General features: G+C 46.3%; 1 protein-coding gene across 3 annotated transcripts in view; it reads left to right on the forward strand.

Moving 5' to 3' along the window:
* LOC105015765 (collagen alpha-1(XII) chain) overlaps window positions 1-14,096 on the forward strand; it is a 64,288-nt gene that overhangs the window by 19,495 nt on the left and 30,697 nt on the right. For 2 of the 3 annotated variants that reach the window (XM_010879147.4, XM_010879148.5), the window contains exons 14-31: window positions 429-698; window positions 2,216-2,482; window positions 2,824-3,016; window positions 3,198-3,319; window positions 4,788-4,937; window positions 5,371-5,490; window positions 5,882-6,046; window positions 6,226-6,372; window positions 6,916-7,055; window positions 9,121-9,250; window positions 9,888-10,033; window positions 10,411-10,540; window positions 10,775-10,911; window positions 12,044-12,173; window positions 12,310-12,449; window positions 12,538-12,670; window positions 12,793-12,816; window positions 12,973-13,112. In XM_010879147.4, the coding sequence (XP_010877449.2) occupies window positions 429-698; window positions 2,216-2,482; window positions 2,824-3,016; window positions 3,198-3,319; window positions 4,788-4,937; window positions 5,371-5,490; window positions 5,882-6,046; window positions 6,226-6,372; window positions 6,916-7,055; window positions 9,121-9,250; window positions 9,888-10,033; window positions 10,411-10,540; window positions 10,775-10,911; window positions 12,044-12,173; window positions 12,310-12,449; window positions 12,538-12,670; window positions 12,793-12,816; window positions 12,973-13,112 (2,684 nt within the window). The remainder of the gene's footprint in view (window positions 1-428; window positions 699-2,215; window positions 2,483-2,823; window positions 3,017-3,197; window positions 3,320-4,787; window positions 4,938-5,370; window positions 5,491-5,881; window positions 6,047-6,225; window positions 6,373-6,915; window positions 7,056-9,120; window positions 9,251-9,887; window positions 10,034-10,410; window positions 10,541-10,774; window positions 10,912-12,043; window positions 12,174-12,309; window positions 12,450-12,537; window positions 12,671-12,792; window positions 12,817-12,972; window positions 13,113-14,096) is intronic. The other variant, XM_020054257.3, reaches the window with a different exon arrangement.

Genomic DNA, 14,096 nt, shown 5'->3' on the forward strand with positions numbered 1-14,096 from the left:
CTGGCGTCTTGCAGGACCAAAAGAGACAGATACAGGCAGAAAGAGAGAGCAACATCTGCGATTGTAGCAAACACACTGAAATGGATCAACTTTCATTCCGTGTCGAAGGAAAATGAAAGAGCGGCAAGTGGCTTTGACCTTAGCAGAGTCCTGGAATCGGGTGATTGGTTTCGCAGACCTTTTTCCTAAGCCTCTGATTATGAACAAAGTAATAAACCGATTTCAAAGAGGCGTTGGGGGTTTAAGACTAGAACGGTAGATGATTGTTGGTTGTTTATCGCTATAACAGATAATTTCTCCTGCCCAATAGAACACACATCTGAACAGTGCGCCTGGAAGCCAACGTTGTTGTCCATTTGCCAAACACACACTCTGAAAGCAACTGGAAGGTGTTATCTTTTAATCTCGACACCTTTTTTCTCCCACAGTGCTTGGCTCCCCTAGAGACCTGGTGACCAAAGATGTCACCGACACCAGCTTTGGTGTGTCATGGGCGGCAGCACCGGGTAACGTGCGCTCCTACCGTTTGAAGTGGAAGTCACTTTACACTGAGGAGACGGGGGAGAAGTCGGTAGCTGGGGATGTGACAGCCACCGTGCTGGACGGGCTCACTCCGGAGACACGCTACCAGGTCTCTGTCTACGCAGCGTATGGCAGGGGAGAGGGGGAGCCGCTCGTGGGTGCTGAGACCACAGATGGTAAGACATTTCACCGCCCTAATGTTCTAACCGTTCTCATACTTCCTCTGGGATACTCCCCCAGTATCTCGCTCTTTCTTCCTCCATCTCTTCTCTGTTCTCTACCCTTCTCTAACTCTTTTCTGATGGAGAATGTCCCCAGGTTACCTCAGGGCTGGAAAAAAATCTACTGTTGTAGGATACAAAAATACCCCATGATCTCAGAGAGGTGTATCTATAGTTGGTCTTTAACTGGAATAACCCTAAATAGAGCATCTGGAACAAGCAGGAGATCCAGAGGATATTTGTCTGATTAAACAGCGTTCCAAGATTGCTTAGACCCTGGAAGCCTTGGGCGCCTTACATCAATCATGTAAATACGCGATGAGCGTGAACCTTTAATAGCTTCTATAATCCACAAATTGAACATGTACTTCCTTCAGTCCTATCATATTCAGTCCTACCACAAACAGTGATGCTGCCAGAGGTCAGTGGGAAGCCAGGGTGTTAAGCCCCAAACCTCAGTTCCGTTTTTTGCGGGCAATGTGGAAAAAGATAGTGTCAGTTACAGCTCATTCTTTGAGCTTTTAAATAACATCTCTATGAAAATCCAATCAGATGCTTTTGTAATCACTGTGATTTGTGCACCTGTGTATGGGTTGATGCATGCTAGTTCAAACATGTGCATGTGTGTAATGCACATGTATGGCCTCTAGTTATCATGGAAGATTGTGGACACAGGAGAAGATATCGCCCGCCACCTCCTCTCAATGAAACTACCTACTCAAATGAGAAAAGCACATTTCTGCCCCTCCCCGATTGGGGAATTTCTCCGGTTAGCGAGTCGAAATGTGCTAATGGAAAAATGTCACTCTCCATCGTTTTGTTTATTGATTCTGGCGAAATGGACAGGTGCAATTTACACCAAAAACAACCTTGAGGCACTTCTGGAAGCTTGAACCTCCTGCTTTCTCCCTGTGTCTGCTAACAGGACATGTCTATTTTAGGTTGAACCGCAGTGAATACTTGGACAGGCTGCTTTTTTCCGTCCATAAAAGTCCTCCCTCTGAAGTATAGCTGTCTGAATATTTTCCTGAACTCGTTTAAGGGTTTTGACAATTCACACTTGTCCTTCCTGTACCAAAAACATACCGGGGTCATTCTATGGAAAGTCTTCACTTTGGTCAGACTAATGTCTGAGCTTGGCCCCAAAACCCCCAATCCTCAACATGCACAATGTAGTAAAGCAGAGTCTGGTGAATGTTCTGTATATTTGGACTGGTAAATTAAAGGACGTTTGGGTGGATTTATGTTCACAAGCGTATGGAAACTGAACACATACATCTGTGAAAACCTCAGAGGTTACCAAGCGTGTCAATGTTTACAATTCCCACAAGAAGCCATGTCTTCATAACACTTGAAAATGTTGGCAGCAATTTGGCATGCTTTACAATTCTACCTTCTGCTCAAACTCACCGCATGATACCAATATCAAACAACCTGGCAGTCGTTCCTAAATCCTTCTTTTGTGCTCCCAGTGTCTGCAGCCGGAAAGGTTCTGGTGGTTTCCGAGGAGACGGAGAAGAGCATGAAGGTGGCATGGCAGCCCGCGCCCGGCAATGTAGTCAACTACCGGGTGACATACAAGCCGGTGTTAGGAGGGCGACAGCTGGCTGCAAAGGTGCCCGGCGGGACCACCAACACCATCTTGAGGCGCCTAACGCCCATGACCACCTATGACATCACAGTGCTGCCCGTGTACAAGCAGGGAGAAGGAAAAGCAAGGCAAGGAGTGGGAACCACACGTACGTTGGTCTATCATTAACTGTGCTCTGCTTGTGTTAGCTTAGGTCAGTTCTGTGCAGTAGCAAGTTGCTGGAGGGTAATGTGGACTCATGTTAAGCGATCAACTTCCATCATCATCAGGTACTAAATCTTGCACTAAACAGCTACTTGCAGTTGGATAGCCCAGGAGCAAATTGGTCTCCAAAGATTCCCCAAACAACCAGCATTAGACTTCTTCCCGTAATAGCATTGTTTAGCTAGAATGCCCTTTAATTCCTTCTGTTAATTGCAGTTAATTGCTGTCAGGTCTTCAATGTTGTAGTCCTCGGCTTATATCTAATCCTTCCATCCTCTCCTCCAGTGTCACCTTACAAAGCCCCTAGAAACCTACAGACATCTGAGCCCAGTAGGAATAGTTTCAGAGTGACCTGGGATCCCGCTCCAGGAGAAGTCAAGGGTTACAAAGTCACTTTCCACCCCATTGGTGATGACATAGACCTGGGAGAACTTCTGGTCGGACCCTATGACAACACTGTGGTTCTGGAGGAGCTCAGGTACCCCTATACTTAGACTGCAATGAAAAGTACAAATCCTGTATTGACTTGCAAAGATGGTTTGAATTAAGCCTCTTCTTCATTTGGCCACCAATTTGTTGGAAATCGATGAGTCATCTCTGTTGGAAAAAAGGATGAGTTAAGATGAATGAAGTCTAATAGATTTATGTCTATCAAACAGGGCAGGTACCAAATACACAGTGAGTGTGTTTGGGATGTTCGAGGGAGGAGAGAGCCAGCCATTGGCTGGAGAGGAGAAGACCACCCTCTCTGATGCTCCTGAACCACCACCATATGAAGGAGGTAATGCCTAATCTCAAACTCTAATGCATGGTTAATTACTCATAACCAGCCAAACAGAACCAGTTATACAGGGGCCAAGTCGTGGTGTTGAAAAGTACAAATTCAGCCATATGGTGGAATAATTTAACCAAGCAGGGATCCATTTCAAAAGCAAACCTTTTAAAAAGTACACCAACTCCCTCAACGTGCTTTAGACTTATGCATATATGTTGTGTCTTCTGCGACCATAGCCAAAGCGTGGGACGTGTATCACACTAAAGGTTTCCTTAGGATAATACCTTCTAATCCTTCCCCATAAAAACAGATGAGAAGCCTAAATGCCTTTCCTCAAAGCTAATTTTCTCACCAAATAACATATGTAACGACAACTCCATCTGTCGCTATATTCTTCATTTCGTCACTTTGGGTTCAGCTGCTAAGAACAGCAGAACTGACAAAAAAGTGTAATCTGTTTGCAATTATCAATATTTTATAACCTAGGGCAGGGAGTATGAGGAGAGGAAAGAGAGAAGGGAAAATGTGTCTGAAGGAACACAGTATTTTTACACTGGACAGTAATGAACATTAAAAAGCATATTTATGTAGTATATTAAACTAAGTACTAAAATGCTTCCTTTTAGCTAGATTGTTTTTAGCTTGTGTACTGTTTAATGTTTATTTACGGAGGCATTTACAGGCACAACAAAGTGTTCTCCAGAAACTACAAAGGACCCTTTAGCCTGTAGCTACCTAAAGCAGGCAGTAGTTAAAACTGCATGTTTCAGCCTCCCTAGGACCATCTGTTCACTGTGTCTGTGTCCCGTAAGAGAGGCCTTTAAATCAAACATCATGTAACCTGTTTTCAGTTGCAGAGAGTGGCAGATTGTGCAATATCTGTGTGCTGTTTCCTCTGCCGCGGACGGGCCCTTCTTTTCATCCTGCAGGTGTCTGGAAAACACTGGGAGCTGTGTCAGTGAGGAATGCATTGTAACACTCATGATGGAGACCCTCATTCATCATATGTCAGGAGAGCTTCTTCATGTTGTTCCCCGGGAGAGACTGAGGAGTGGCCAGTGAAGAACACTCCTCAGTCCCCGTGTGAGAGAAATCCAACAAAGTCTCAACTTGTTGGAAGAAAAGAAGATAATTATTTATTGGCGCCTGTACATTAAATGTGTAATAATGAAAATCGCTTTTGCCTCTGGAAATGGAGTTGAAAGTTGTTCTCCTGCTTGCTTGTAAAAGAGACATGAAGGGATGTATGTTTCCATGTTAGGATGTGTTTGTTATGCACTGTGTATCCATATCTGTGACGTCATGACCATTTCTTTCTTCCTGGTCCCTTTACCTCCTTCCATCTCTAAGACCTTTCTAACCTCATGGCTTCACCTGTGTTATACGTGCAACTGCATAATAATGACCGGATAATGACCAAAGCCCCATCACTGTTATGTGCCTGTTCTCTAATCTGTGACCTCTGACCTCTCAGATGTTGTCTGTAAGACCAAATCCCAGGCTGACATAGTCCTGCTGGTCGATGGCTCTTGGAGTATTGGCCGTCTGAACTTCAAGACCATCCGTTCCTTCATCGCTCGCATGGTGGGAGTCTTCGACATTGGCCCTGAGAGGGTCCAGATCGGTGAGTCAAACCTCAGTGTGTGCTTGAGAAATCACAGAATGTCAGCATTCCCACTGCCTGCTGTAGAGAGTGCTACTGTGTCTGCACTCTTCAGTTGTTCTGTAGGCCAACTCCTAGTTCTGGAGTGCTACAGGCATGTCGTGTTTTTGAATTCAATGAGAAGATCAGTCGTGTAGAATTTTCTTAATCGCTGAAACGATTAACTCAGTTGGGGCAAGTTCCGCTATCAAAGCCTTGCAGGCAGCTGCCAGGTCTTATGACGCCTAGTTAGGTATTTAATGTGCTGCTAACCGCATCAAATGGTGAAGCGACCTGGCACGCCCTCCATGAACAGGGTTGCCTAGCCCTGCTGCTGGCATTCAAATGTTTGGCTGTGTTACACCGCCTCTTCTGTGTGCTCATAGATGAGTGTGTGTCTGTGTGTTTTTCTTAGGTCTGGCCCAGTACAGTGGTGACCCTAAGACTGAGTGGCACCTGATTGAACACAAAACCAGGGATGCCCTGCTGAAGGCTGTGGAAAGTCTACCCTACAAAGGAGGCAACACCCTTACTGGTACTGGACTCAATCTGTATGCAGAACCTCAATCCAGACATTGCTGTTTTCCACCACTGAAATCATCATATTTGTGCCTCTATGTACTGGAGCAATGAAGAAATGATTACTATTGAACAGTTAGCTGGTAGACAGAGGGTGAAGGACATTGAACTGAATAGGATGTTTAGGTTGGTGGTGAGTGGTTTGAACTGCTGCCTCCAGAGCAGGTATCTAGCCGCAGGGTGGGTTTGAATCAGGCCCACTGCCCCTTTCTTCACTGTCTCTGTCCAGTAAAACGCAATGTCAAAAAAGATATTTAATCAATGGATGCCACTTCCGAAAAGGCAAGCCCCAGAAATTATCATACTAAATTCAGAGTGATCAATAATTGTTTCTGTCCTGTACACAGGTCTGGCTCTGAACTATATCCTCCAGAATAATTTTAAGGAGAATGTTGGGATGAGACCCAAAGCTCGTAAGATCGGTGTTCTGATCACTGATGGCAAGTCTCAGGATGACATCATTGCCAACTCACAGAACCTGCGTGACCAGAACATTGAGTTGTATGCCATTGGTAAGTCACAGCCATCTTCAGTTTGACCTTTTCTATGTTCAGACTCGATAGGACATCTACAGTATAGCTCCTGGTATCCTTGCTGAGTAGACTGAATGCTGATGGTTATCATTGTCACTGAAGAAGATTGTGAATGCTGAAGCTGCACGGGGATAACATCCCCGACTGACTCTGCCTAGGTGTGAAGAACGCTGATGAGAATGAGCTGAGGTCCATTGCCACAGACCCTGATGAGACCCACATGTACAACGTGGCCGACTTCTCTTTCCTGCTGGACATAGTGGACGAACTGACCGACAACCTCTGTAACAGTGTCAAGGGGTCAGGTACAGTCAACCTTCTTCCTGTTGATCTTCTCCGTGACTTGTTAAGTGACAGTTTTCAAGGTGGCTATGCAGGTAATTCCCCATGAATCACAGCAGAGATCTGATCAGTTTACGGCTCTGCTACAGAGGAACAGCTCTGAGACTGCGAATACAAATAACAGTCTCTACAGTCAAACGGACTGTGTGAGGCTGTAGTTATGGAAACAGGGTTTAGGACCTAGTGACAATTAAAGTTTTCTAGGGGAGCCAACACAAGGAGCTAAACGCCGGCCAACCTCTGGAAATAATCTAGAATCTAAAGTACCCCACTCCCCCTTAAGTAAATTAAAGAGCTGTAACTGGATATGTGTGTGTGTGTGTGTGTGTGCGTGTGCATGTGTGTATGTGTTTTTGGAAAGCTTAGGCATGTGCTGTGCAGCCCATGAGAAAGGAGTGTCTGTCTACTGGATTTTCTGCCAGGAAATGGTGTCCAAATGTGTGGAAGATCCAATAAGTATGTTTTGGGGTTATTTGATCATTCATTCCTCCCCATTCCCCTGAAAGGTGGTGGCCCTGAGGCTCCTACTGACCTGGTGACCTCTGAGGTAACCCACTACTCCTTCAGAGCCAGCTGGACAGGCCCCGAAGGCCCTGTGGATAAGTACCGTGTGGAGTACATGACCCTGTCTGGTCGCCCTCAGCAGGTATGTAGCCCTGACCTCCGCCCCACCGCAACTCTAACTACAACCGAGTCCGGTTTCAAAAATCCACCCACGTCAGACGCATTATTCCGAGCCCCACCCAGATTCTCGACATCAGGAAAGAACTGTCCCTGAAACCCCACCCGCCAGCCTCAAAAAAACAAACCTTTAAATAAATTGCGGTTAAGGCCTATGGTCTATTTGAAAGAATGTGTGAATCATTATAATGATTAACTGATAATTTACTTAATTATAACTTGTACTTTTGGAAGGGTATCTCAGGCTGTTGTTATCTTTTGTCCACAAGTACTCCAAAATCCTTCCAAAACCGGGAACCTGTTTCCATGTTGTAGGTCTATTCCAGCACTACCTTTCTTTTTATTTGTCCTGTTACTTTAGCCAGTTGTAAGCGAGCTCGAAATCATGGAAAAACGCATTGTCGTGCAATGAGAAGAAAAGAAATAAGCTCCACAAAACTAAATTAGGAATGGTTCAGCACCATGTAAATTGTGGACAGTTCCTCGCTCTGTTCTCTTGCTGTGTGCATGACTGAGCTGGCTGGTAGCCTAAAGGATTGTCCAACTTAAACATGTTTCCATCCAGTCAATATTGGTAACGAAACAAGTTGGTAGAAACACGAAGGGTCAGTAAAATTTTATGTTAAAGAGCAATTTGTTCTTTTATCAAAGATTTACATTATCCCAAGAAAATTGCAGCGGAAATTCCTATTTGCGCAAATTATTGTCGGACTACCCATGTTGTTTATTGTTTAAAGGTGATGGAATAGATGTGATTGAACTTTAGATTCCTATTCAATACATGAAAGCTGCAAAACCTTTATTTTGCAAGTAAGCAAGTAAGATCAACTTGACCTGGTTTTGTGAAAAAATAAGCATGTTCGTAATCTCTGTTTATTCAGAGGAACTTACCAGTGAGTACATACACTTTGAAGGCTTTTTCTGTACCAAGTTAAATCTGAAAGCTTTCGTTATCAATGACTTACTTGGCTAAATGAAATTGAAGAGATTTCAAAAGGTATGTACTCTGCCCCCTCAGCTGCCCTACTTGTTGATTTGAGGAGATATGGGCGGTTCATGTTTAGCACTGGTACCCCCAGTTCCATCCTATGATCTGCCAGAGACTGAGGGGAAATTCCAGGAACGTTCTAGACCTCACGTCTTCAAGCTTGTGTTGGCTGTGCAGTGTGTGGGTAAAATGGGGTTGACAAGAATAAGACCAAAGAAAGTACAAGGCTTTTAATTTTGGTTAGGCAATCAAGGAGCAAAAAGGAGTGAGTTGCGTTTCAGTGATACACTTTTTTTGACTGCTGCAGGGGATTGGCACCAATGTTCTGGTATGGGGTAGGCTAGCTTCTAGATCCAATTACAACTTTGAGCATGTGGCCTAGGTTGGTTTAGTGTTTTGAATCTGACCAACTGCCGTTTAACCCCCCTCCCCCACCTTCCCCTTATTTTCAACACTCTTAATAAAAAAATATAAATAAAATTACAAGGGAATGGAACTGCCCCACTCTTTTTAAAATATGGTTTGTTCATTTCATGGTTTTGTCAGTCAGTGTTTTCAGTCTGTGGTCTAGTTTGTAATCCCGGTTTCTGACTCTTATGAATAGAAACACTCACTGGCTTTGAACGAGTACTGACAGAGTTGGGTCAGACTACATAACATCAATAGACAACCCTGATCCTGGAGTGCTGCGGGCACTTCATGTTTTTAATTTAACCGACCTGAAAGAACAGTTGTGTTGAATTTAGGCAATCACTGAACTGATCAATTACCAAAGTAGTTCAATGTGTTGCCAGGTTGGGACAAAGCCCTGCTGTACCTGTGGGACTCCAGGCACAGGGTTCCCCACCCCCACAACCTCACGTGTTTAAATGAAAAGCAGTTGCATCAACACAGGAAACACTGATAGCTATAGCCCTGTTTGGGTTACTCCAACAGAAACAAACCTTTTCCATACTTTCCAATGGGTCTAGGTCCCAGGTCATTCTCCAGCCTCAAGTGGTAATCCACCTAGTTCATGTCGATTATTTTTCCCTGGTTGTAGATTTTCGTTGACGGCTCCGTGACCACGGCCGTCCTACCCGACCTGAACCCTCTGACTGAGTACTCCGTCAACGTCTACTCTGTTGTCGGAGAGGAGAGCAGCGAGCCACTGAAAGGCACCGAAACCACCCGTGAGTCCGGTTCCCCTCGGTTCCCTCGGTTCCCCCGATCCACTACACTCTACTCCACTACCTGTACATTACTGTCATTCAAGATGCCTGCGTGCTCCTGTCATAATACACTCGTGGGATCAACATAAGCGCATGTTTGGGAAGTGCAGCAGACATTCCGCCGCCACACTCAGCGCATCACTGGGAGCCATGTGGATGGTTGTGCAGCTCCTGCTGTTAAAGAAACAGCTGAACTGTGTGATACCTCATAAGGACTATTTTAAGACAAAACAATTCGAATCAAATTAAAACTCCCCACCGTACTGTTTCCCATTCTACGCGTTATTTGCTCTTTTGTCTGTGAACGTTGTTCTTCAGATTGACTTAATTCCTCCTTCAGTATAGCGTGATTTTATGGTGCAAGTCATTCCATCATAAAATCCCCTATAAAGGGGTTCATTGTTTAGTTCTCACCACTTGAATTGGCCTGTTAAATCTCCCTGCTGGCCCGCATCTCACTGCAAAACTTTGCCATGTTGGACGGGACGCTGTGTGTGCTCGTGTGTGTATGTGTGTGTTTGTGTTTCACTGCATGTTTGTGCGTACGTGTTTCATGGACGATGTAACAGTGTTTCCCACGCCTCGTCCTCCCACCTAGTGCCCCTCAGTGCAGTAAGGAAGATGGTGATCTACGATGAGCACCCCACCACCATGAGGGTGAAATGGGAGGAGGTGGTTGGAGCCACAGGCTACATGCTGCTCTACAGACCTATCAACTCCACCGAGCCGGTTGTGGAGAAAGAGGTGAGACGGGTGGCCCGCCGGGCTATAGGGTGAGGAAGGAGAGATAGACGACCGGCCCACAGGTTCCTCCTAACAGCCTGAAGATAAATTAACGGGTTATAAAGCAAGCAGGTGTTTTAACTTTCATTTTACACGTGCAGAGGAAACACAACACACAACTGCAGTATATAGACCAAGAAGGACCAAGAGAATAATTAGCTCACGCCGGCACAATGTTAGTTCCTGAGGTGTCAGACCCAAAGAGTTAGATGCCCTCTGGTATTGGCAGCAATCAAATAATTCGCAGGTCACTAGACCCACCCTAAGTCTGGTAATTACCTGAAGGACAGTAAGCCTTGTAAACCAATGAATGCCCCCTTTGGGGTCCTCCCTTGCAGATGAGAGTTAGGGGGGAAACAACAGATGTCCAGCTGGCGCAACTGACCCCTAACACAGCCTACGCTGTCACCATCATGTCCTTGCATGGAGAGACTGCCAGCGACCCCCTGACCGAGCAGGGAGTCACGTGTACGTATTGGATCTATATTCTGTGCATGTCACCGTTAATGTTTTAGAAAGACTTTATTTCCCCTGCTCCAAACAAACAACATTGTTACCTCGCACAGAAGTCTTCTCGAATGGTAACAGGTGACCGGTCCTTACTCCTGGAGGGTCAATCTGGGCTGCTCACTGCACCGGTTTACATGATGTTTATATAATGTCCTTACCGTCATCTTTGTGGCCCCCTGTCCCCCTCTGTAGTGCCTTTGCCCCCGGCGGGAAAGCTGAGGGTCAGAGATGTCACCCACAGCACCCTGAAGCTGAACTGGGATGCTGCTCCAGGTGCCGTTCGCAAGTACATCATCACCTACAAGCCGGACGAGGGAGAAGCCAAAGAGGTGAGGCTGAGTTGTCACAATAAGTTGTGTACAGACAGCAGTGAATGCAATTCTCTGTAGCTTCTATAGCTCTCCTGGAGGCCGTGCATCGGCAGAGCTAAGACTCATATTGTTCGCCAGCTTAGTTAATCGTTTTTCTGGCGGTTCAGAGGATGGAACTGGGGGTACCAGTGCTAAACATGAACTGCCCATATCTCCTTCATAGGCCATGATAGCGATCTTGAATCGAGAGTTAGCAGATTGACATTGTCCTCTTTGGTGGATCATGGAGACTTGACTTTAGATCACGTAATGGAAAAGGCAGCTGGTGAGATGGGTATGCATGGGGACATCTGGGGCTTTGCTATTGGACCGTGAGCCTGATGGAAGGATTATACCACTGTCAGCAGGAGATGGGGAGAACAGATCCTACCTGAACAGAGGTGTGGGGGGGGGGGTGTTGGAACTGGGGCTGGATGTTTCAGTGACAGTGCAGACCACGCTGTCCTGGTCCAGCAGCCACAGGGGACATCTTGTGCTTTATAGCCGAGGCCTCTGGGTGTTCCACCATGGCGTGTCTAGCCCTGGCCATACCCAACATCCTGGGCTATAAATCACATGGCGGTACACTTCTCCATCCCCACATTAGACTACACAGATGACAAAAACATCCAGACATCTGATTGGGACACTGTGGAGTAGGGTTAGGGGAGGGAAGTGGGGACTAAGCTCATACCCAGAAACTGTCGGGGATCTGGGCTAGCTGATGGATGATGGTTCATGCCTGGATTAGCAGCTCCAGCTCAGCTCCGTACACTGAGAAAAACAGGGAGAGCTTTTCTTCTGCATCCAGGAAAGAACCTTTGCAAATCGCAGTGAAAGAGAAAGAACAGGTATCTACTTGAGAAAATTAGGAATGACCGTGTTGAATGCCATGATTATGAGATTCCTGAAGAATGGAAAATTACGCAGAAATTATAAAAGAAATGTTACATGGTTCCTCAACCTTATTGAGGTCATAGGGGCTTGTGGGCATGTTTACAGTGTTTGTTCATTGTCATTCCTTCAACTGTTGACACAGGGGAAATTATTTGACATGGGCATACACTGCAATGATGTGAAAAATGTAAACAAATGTTGTTTTGGTCTGCAGCTGGAAGTGAGAGGAGGTGTGACCTCCAGGGACCTGGACAACCTGATCTCTCAGACTGAGTATGATCTGGCTGTCACCCCCATGTACGACGAAGGACCTGGAAACCCCATGCTCAACACAGCCATCACAGGTACAGTCAAACAGCTTGACTGGGTCAGAAAGCATAGGGCTGCGCTGCCTTCTTCTCAGCGCTAAAGATATGGCCTGATCGTTGGGCCCAGGCTCTTGGGATCTTGCAAATATAATGATTCCTTTCTTTGGTCTAGATGTTGTTCCTGCTCCTAAGAACCTGCGTTTCTCCGAGGTGGCTCAGACCAGCTTCAGGGCCCATTGGGAACATGGGGCACCTGATGTTGCCCTCTACCGTATCGGCTGGACCAGGAAGGGAGACAGCAACTTCCAATATGTAAGGCCAATGATCTTCTTCATTGGGTTGTGTTCAGGACGTATTGCCCGCAGATATTCCATCAACTTGGTTGTGTTCTCTGTTCCAGGCCATCCTGAGCAGTGATGAGACCAATCACCTTTTGGAGAATCTGGACCCGGACACGGTTTACGACGTGTCCGTCACCGCCATCTACCCAGACGAGTCGGAGAGCGAGGACCTGCTGGGCAACGAGAAAACCCGTAAGTCAAGTCCATCGTCCAATCAGAATAATTCATTGGAGATACTTTCCCGTGGGTGCCCATCAACGCCTCACGCTAACTACTGTAATAAGATCTCATTGTTTTTCTGTTTCCCTCTTCAGTGGCCAAGGTCATCATCACACCCGGTAAGATGTTTGCCGTAGCTGACGGCTCTCAAATCCAGAATCGATATAAACCGACCAGACGCACTTCTTCTGGAGACATCACAGTTCAGAGTCAGGAGATGATCCGTGTCCTTTGGATATCTGTCTAAGGTGTTATGTTGTTGTGATTGCTCCCAGCCCCCACCGGCCCCCCGCAGAACCTGCAGGTGTTCAACGCCACCACCACCTCTCTGACCGTCAAGTGGGACCACGCTCCCGGACGTGTCCAGAACTACCGGATCACATACGTCCCCACTGCCGGTGGTAAGAGCCAGTCGGTAAGACAAGGACCCCGGCAAATGCAGATGTTTCACTGTTTCAAAATCCCTGTTCATTCTCAACTCTCCCCAGAATGGTCAGAAGAGAAGAACACTCTGAACAATAATGTCCAGGGGAGCCCTTTTATCATCACAGTGTAATATCCCGCAATACCTGTGAGTCTCCCACCCCAGTAAAACAGCCAGACAACCCAGTTCAATATCCCGTGATACCTGTGAGCAGCATGTGGTGCTCAGGGACGTTGAGACAGGAGGAGAGGATCAGAATTAAAAATAATAATTTGGTGGGTGTTTGAATGTCTCCTGTTTCACACGGACAAGGGCGGATTATAGGCATGTGTGAAATGGAAATGTGTGTTTTGTGTATCCCAACTTCCCCTGAGACAGCCCTGGGGAGTGGGCTCACGGCCAGATAGAGGAGGAAGGGATAGAATGGCAGAGTACAGCTGGTTAATGCGTGTGTGTGTGTGTGTGTGTGTGGATTCAGGGAGGTCGTTGACTGCACTGTGTTTACAGTGCTACACGAAGCTGTCTGTCCCTGCTGTTGCTCCACCAGAGCAGGATACCTATGAGTTTAGTCAGACAGCCTTTTCTCATCAGGCCAAATGTCTAGGCTCGGACGGATACAGTGTATGAGGAGGAGGTTTGGGAATGTCCCTCCCTATCTCTTATCTTATCAGACTTGCCTGTGCTGCATGATAGATAGACTAGCCAGAGTTATGCAAGTTATTTATCCATTCAGATATTGCGTTCTGATGCGGAATGGATGGAACCGTGTCCATTTATTAACTTGGGCTGGGGAAACCTTGTCTTGCCCAGCTGCTGTTTGTTCCCCTGTGATGTCACTCACTGAATATTAAGGTCATTGTTGGAAAGCTGGAAGCTGATGAGCAGACCTCAGCCAAGTGGTTCTGGTTCACATACATCATTTCAACAAGCAAGGAGAGCTCAGGCGTGTCGTTTCATGTGTGACAGGAAATCTGT

This window comes from Esox lucius, chromosome 15 (assembly GCF_011004845.1).
Source record: "Esox lucius isolate fEsoLuc1 chromosome 15, fEsoLuc1.pri, whole genome shotgun sequence".
NCBI lineage: Eukaryota > Metazoa > Chordata > Actinopteri > Esociformes > Esocidae > Esox > Esox lucius.